We start from the raw sequence: 5771 nt of genomic DNA on the forward strand, positions 1-5771 counted from the left end.
TCTGCTCACCTGATTCACTTCAACAGCAAAACTGATGTCAACAGACCGCTAAACGTTAGCTAACGATGGGAGCCGAGTCAAAGCTAAGGCGAGGTAAATATAGCCTAATATTACTTTCACTGAAATGTCCTCGAAACGACTAATCTGCTCTCACCCACCTATACTGTGAGCATTACTTTCGGTAACGTCAAACGTTATTTAGTGCGGACTTCGTTACATATAAACCCAATTCGCTTGTCTATAGGCATAAATAACGTTAGCTTTAGCTTTCCGCTAGTGCGCTTGGTTCAGAGCCAGCGTTTACCGTTACAGTACGTCGGATGGGCGGTTGCCAAATCAACAACGCGTTGGAAGAAACTCCACCCGCCTGAAATTCTGTGTGCTCCCAATCAAACGCAACTTGTTCGTCTGGTAAATGGAGTCGTGATGAAACATCGCAATGATATGGATAGTTCTGCCACTTCATCATTTTATTGAAAACTTTGATATTCTGTATATTTTACTACATAAAGGAATATAGGATATAATAGAGGAGGATATAATACGACGCATTCTTCTTTAACCTCGTGCTGCTGCTTTTTGTTTGATTTCTTTGAAAGTAAATTAATAATAACCACATCCTGACATAGGTTTCTTAAAGGCATAGTTCAAATATTATAAGTGTTTACAATATAAGCGTTGTTCGAGTGAAGAGAACAAATCCTTTAGATACTTTCAAATTAATAAAGCATAGTCGATCATTCAAGGCCAACTGTGTTATGTTTTTGGTCCAAAATAATTTTGATTTAAAAACCTCGTAAAATTCTGACTGAATTAAATTATTCTCCTGAATAAAATTTCAACAGTGTACTTTTGAAGTTTTTCCCCGAAGTTTGGGGGAATATTAAACTTGACCTCTGGTGCATTCTGGGAGATGCAGGCGTCTCTCTTCCGGTTTAGAGCGGATATGGAGGAGCCATGGGAGGAGCTCGGTGTGTGGACGCCATCAACAAAATGACAGTGGCTTCAAATGTGAAATTTGAACGGTTTTTATTTTTGTAACGTGCTGAATCGTATCCGTATAATCGCCACCTCTACCGATGGATGTGTTTCGGACACAAATCTGGAATAGAGGCTGTATTATTCACCGAAAGCCCCTCATTGCATACAAGTTAATATTAACGCTATCAATTTGTTTTTTTGAAGTAACGCACAGTAACTAACGTTAACGGTTAACTGATTTGTAGAAACCATCACCTTCTAGTTTGGAGTAATCGGATTATTTCATCTTCGATCGGTACTTCAGGCATTAGTTTCCTGGTCCAGTAACTACTTGTGGACAGAGGTAAGTAAGTTAAGAGTTTCGTTTTCTGGTGAAAATGTAATATATTGAGATGTCTTGTTAGATGGTTCAAACACAGACGTCTCAACAGAAGTGAGCTGTAAGCTAGCCCAAAGTGAGGAAACTCTTTTTTTAGGGAAAGTACAGTGTTAGCTAATGGCTTGTGGTGCTGATGAGACACACGTGAAGACACAAAAGGTTAACCACACTTGAGCTGCAACTCATAATTACTTTAATTAACTGTCTGCTTTTCGATTAACTGATTGATAGGTCGTCTATAAACCGTCAGAAAATCGCTAACCTGTCATAGTTTCCTAAAACCTGTGGTGACTTCCTCAAAGGGCTTATTTTGCCTCAAACTAGCTAACTAAAATGTATAGACTTAAAATGATTCAACAGTGATGAAAGTCAGAAACAACAACAACTTCGACACTAGAAGAGCCTTCAGCCATGCTAGCAACTCTGTGAACGTGAGGAAAACACATTTTCTAACATGCTTCTGTTAAGTAAGTACATCATACAGTCACCCTCTTAGGTTAGCGTGTTAGCATGCTAACGGGGGGGGGGGGAATTGAAATCTGTACCCAGTGTTTGTGCTACAGTATGAGACAAGAGGTCACCAAAGTTATAATTCATCCTGGGGGGCAGTAATGTCTGTAGCTACATCTAATGTCAATCCATGTAATAGTTGTTGAGATATGGGGCCACTGGAGGAAGAGTCTGGATCAACAAGTGTGTTGGCTTCATCCTCTGGGGACCATTAATTTATGTACACAAATAAAAACTAAGATGGAGAATTAGCAGGAATACAATCATCTATTCTATGTTTTGTAGAAAAAGGCTGTTTTCATGTCAGTCTTGGACCATGGTGATGTCATTTATCTTCAACTCTCAAACTTTTGGACTCTATCACTCTGAGGTTTCTCCCAAGTAATGTTTATGATACACATCACTGTATTTTAGGTCGGGTGGTCTTCCCTCAAAGAAATACGTGATACTCTCTGAGATCTTTGTATCGTCAAAGTCCTAACTGAAAAGCTAGCTTTATCAGACCCTTGCGTCTGACTGGCTTGTGCTACATGTCCTACAAGTAAGGTCCAAATAACATACAGCACCAAATTAAAATCAGTTCTCTACCCTTTAGCCATTTCAGAAATTGGATCTTAAACCTCCCAGCCATCGGTTGTTATTGTTTTAAATTATTGTATTTTATTACCATTCACATTATCTTAATAATTTGACATGACTGTATTGTTATTTTACTTCCAATTATTATATTTTTCTATTAAATTATGTGGTATAACTGCAGTATTTCAGGGGGGTTGTATAACTGAAGGGTATTTTACATTATTTAGATTTTTTTTAATCAAATTATCCATTATCATTATCGTTTAATTATTGTTTTTTAATGGCTATGGCTTCTTTTTTTTACAAGCCTATTGTGGAATCTATTGCCTATTGTCTCCTTGTTATTGTAGCTTTAAACTACACATGTAATTACTGTGGATTGGCTTCATCTTAAGACTATCTACTGAGTTGCTTGTGCTGTGAAGCTTATATAAAACCTGTATTTAAGTGATTCTGACAAATCTTATTTAAATTGCAGATCACCCAGAGTTTGCCCTGACCAGCTCCCTATGTCTGAAGACTCCAGCAGCGATGATGATTGGTGCGCGCCCACACAAAGACAATGTTGGGAATGTGGCAAAAGATTCAGCAACATAACAACCTTGATGTCGCACTACAAAAGCCACGATATCCAAGCCACCTGCAACATCTGCAACATTACTTTCCGACGCCTGACATCACTCTCCACGCACCTGGACAATGTACACTCGCCGCCCCTCTGCAGAAAGTGCCCTCAGGCCTTCAGTAATGTGTGGGAGCTGAACAAGCATGCGGAGACGCATTGCATGGTTCCAGCGCCAATCCAAGGAGACCCCTCTTTGATTTCTGCTGTCATACACCAGAGTCAGAACAGCGGCAACTTTTCCAATCAGCTCACGGCACAACACGGTACAAACCTAGCACTGCGTAACTCAGAATTGAGACCTCAACAAAGAATTGAGATGAAGCCTGAGAGACCTGAGACGTCTGTAAACAGTGTAGAGTATATAGTGGGTGAAGATGATAAAGATCTCAACATGGACAGTGATTGTGACGGGGCAGATGATTCAACAAGCTCCGACTCTGATGACGAAGATCAGACACGCTCTAAATTTGACGATCCAGAATCAGATGGTGGCTCAAGTTCAACTGATGATTCCAGTGACTCTGCTAATAATCCAAACTCTAAAAACCCTGTTGTAGCCCTTCCTATTGATAATACTACAATGTGTGCTTCATGTGGTAATGGGCCATATCGGTCTATGAAGCTCCATTTGCTGCACTGTAGTGGCGTACGAGTGAAATACCAGTGTTCACGGTGCAAGAACCTCTTTAAAACTGAGGCGTCTCTTAATGAACATTACATGCCTTTGTATTCCTGCGAGGTGTGCGGGCAGGTTTTCTCTCACCAGAACGCATTCCAGCAGCACCCGTGTCCCAAAATAAGCCGATCACCTTTGAACCTCTTTTGTTCCGAATCAATGCCACACGCATGTAACATATGCAAATCGTTTTTCACCTGTGAGAAAACTCTGTTCGACCACGTCACCAGGGTTCACACGTCAGTGGTCAGCACCAAGGTGTGCATCATTACCAATCCATCAATGCTGACAGATAATAAGATTTCACCAGGTTTCCGTGCCACAGCAGCCCAGTCTGCCATTGGTAGTCCAAATGTGGTAAACCAGGTCATTAATGGAAAGCTTAATGTTGGCCAGAGCTATGCAGGGCCGCTGTCCACTGTTGTGAAATCCAGCCCTTCCCCTGTCTCGCCAGTCACCTCCCGTCGAGGCAGACCTCCTACCTCGGTACGTATGGCCGGCTCACTAGTTCAACCAAACAACCAGCCTTTAAGCAGTCTCTCTGCCCCCGGTGCCACTGAAACAACTCCAACCACTGCAGCACCTGACCCTGCCTCCCCACCAACTATTCTGGCTATGTTTGAGAATGACAGCCAGGATGTGGCTCTAAAGAAACGTATGAACACAGGCTGGCGCTCCAAGGCCCCTCACCCTTGCAGGCAATGTGGCGCCGTCTTGCGGCAGCCCTCTCTCATCATCAGCCACCGCTACCTTCACCGAGGCCGCCGCTTACACCGTTGCCAGTGCGGCCGTGCTTTTAAGCACCGGCTGCACCTCCTGCGTCACTGCGTTCAGCATGCGGAGGCCATTAGCTACATCTGCGTCAGCTGTGGGGAGACTTTCACAGGAGCAAAAGTCTTGGCCGAGCACATAAAGGGCAAGTCGAGGAAAAAATCGTGTTCTGGACGGAAACGGAAACGTAAAGTTAAGACAAAATGCAGAATGCCCTTTACTTGTGACTGTGGACAGCTCTTTTTTAGGCCGTCGGCTTACATATGGCACCAACTTCAAAACAGGACAAAAACAAAACGATTGAAGAAGCCCTTGAAATGACTAAGCACCAACATATCTCCTGGTTCATCCATGGTTTGTGCACCTCACTGAGAAACAAGGTGTTAAATCAAAAGGGATGTTACACACACGTCATCCGATTGTCACTGTTATGTTTAATTTGTGTATTGCCAAGTGAGAAACTCACACACACATTCATTTTTAATGGCTTTTAATTATAAGTACGTCCTGGATGGTTGTTAACATGATTTCACCATGTGCAAATGATACATAGTAAACAGGGTTAAAACAAGTCCCTCAGACAACATACCAGAGTACAAAATTAACCCACAAGGAACCTTTTTTCAGTGTTGGATTAAGTTAAAACACGTGAAAACTCCAGTTTATCCTCCAGAGAAAGAGTCAGTCCAGTTTTGCTTATTTTTTCTCACAAAGTGCATTCTTAACAGTGAGGTTTGTATGGGAGCTTCTGAGTCCTCTTGTTACTTGTTTTTACTCCAGCTGATTCAAACATAATGTTCCTGTGAGATATTGTAGAGTTCTTGGGAATTCAAGTTGAAAATAGCATATGACTTTTTTTTTTTTTTAATGGTTGTTATATAATCTTTAAAATTTTAATGTTAAGGGTCCTCAAGATGTGGTTAATTTTATTCATTGTCCACTAGATGGAGCTGTTGTGTTGCTAAAACATGAGTTTACAAGGAAAGTTATACTCGCTGTTCTCAGAACAGGTGTAAAATGATGATTACGACCCCTAATGTGGACATTCATCTATGAGTTTCAGTTGACATCCCTTAAAATCCTACAAACTTAAACTTTGAAATAAAGGTTTCTTCCAGCAATACTTGATTTGAAGTTTAGTTTGTTTTCTCGGTTGGGCATCGAAACACATTTCATTAAACGTACTACAAGGAACTTTTAACTGGTTATGAAACTCAATTTCAAACTAGACCATCAGTGAGAAGATTGTC

General features: G+C 41.3%; 1 protein-coding gene across 2 annotated transcripts; it reads left to right on the plus strand.

Annotated features, from left to right (window-relative positions):
* The first annotated feature begins 7 nt into the window (after window positions 1-7).
* On the plus strand, window positions 8-5644 carry LOC311259311 (uncharacterized protein). 2 transcript variants are annotated; one of them, XM_084356373.1, is made up of 2 exons: window positions 8-93; window positions 2928-5644. In XM_084356373.1, exon 2 carries the CDS (start codon window positions 2959-2961, stop codon window positions 4840-4842), a length of 1884 nt encoding a protein of 627 aa, XP_084212499.1. In that variant the 5' UTR covers window positions 8-93; window positions 2928-2958; the 3' UTR covers window positions 4843-5644. The 2 variants fall into 2 exon arrangements, with proteins under 2 accessions (XP_084212499.1, XP_084212498.1); XM_084356372.1 differs by lacking the exon at window positions 8-93 and adding an exon at window positions 937-1324.
* The last annotated feature ends 127 nt before the right edge of the window (window positions 5645-5771 follow it).

This window comes from Pagrus pagrus (assembly GCF_965226575.1).
Source record: "Pagrus pagrus genome assembly, chromosome: 7".
Taxonomy (NCBI): Eukaryota; Metazoa; Chordata; class Actinopteri; order Spariformes; family Sparidae; genus Pagrus; species Pagrus pagrus.

What these genes read in the sequence shown, in the direction of transcription:
- LOC311259311 (XM_084356373.1), top strand. Translation starts at nt 2,959, where the DNA reads ATGTCTGAAGACTCCAGCAGCGATGATGATTGGTGCGCGCCCACACAA.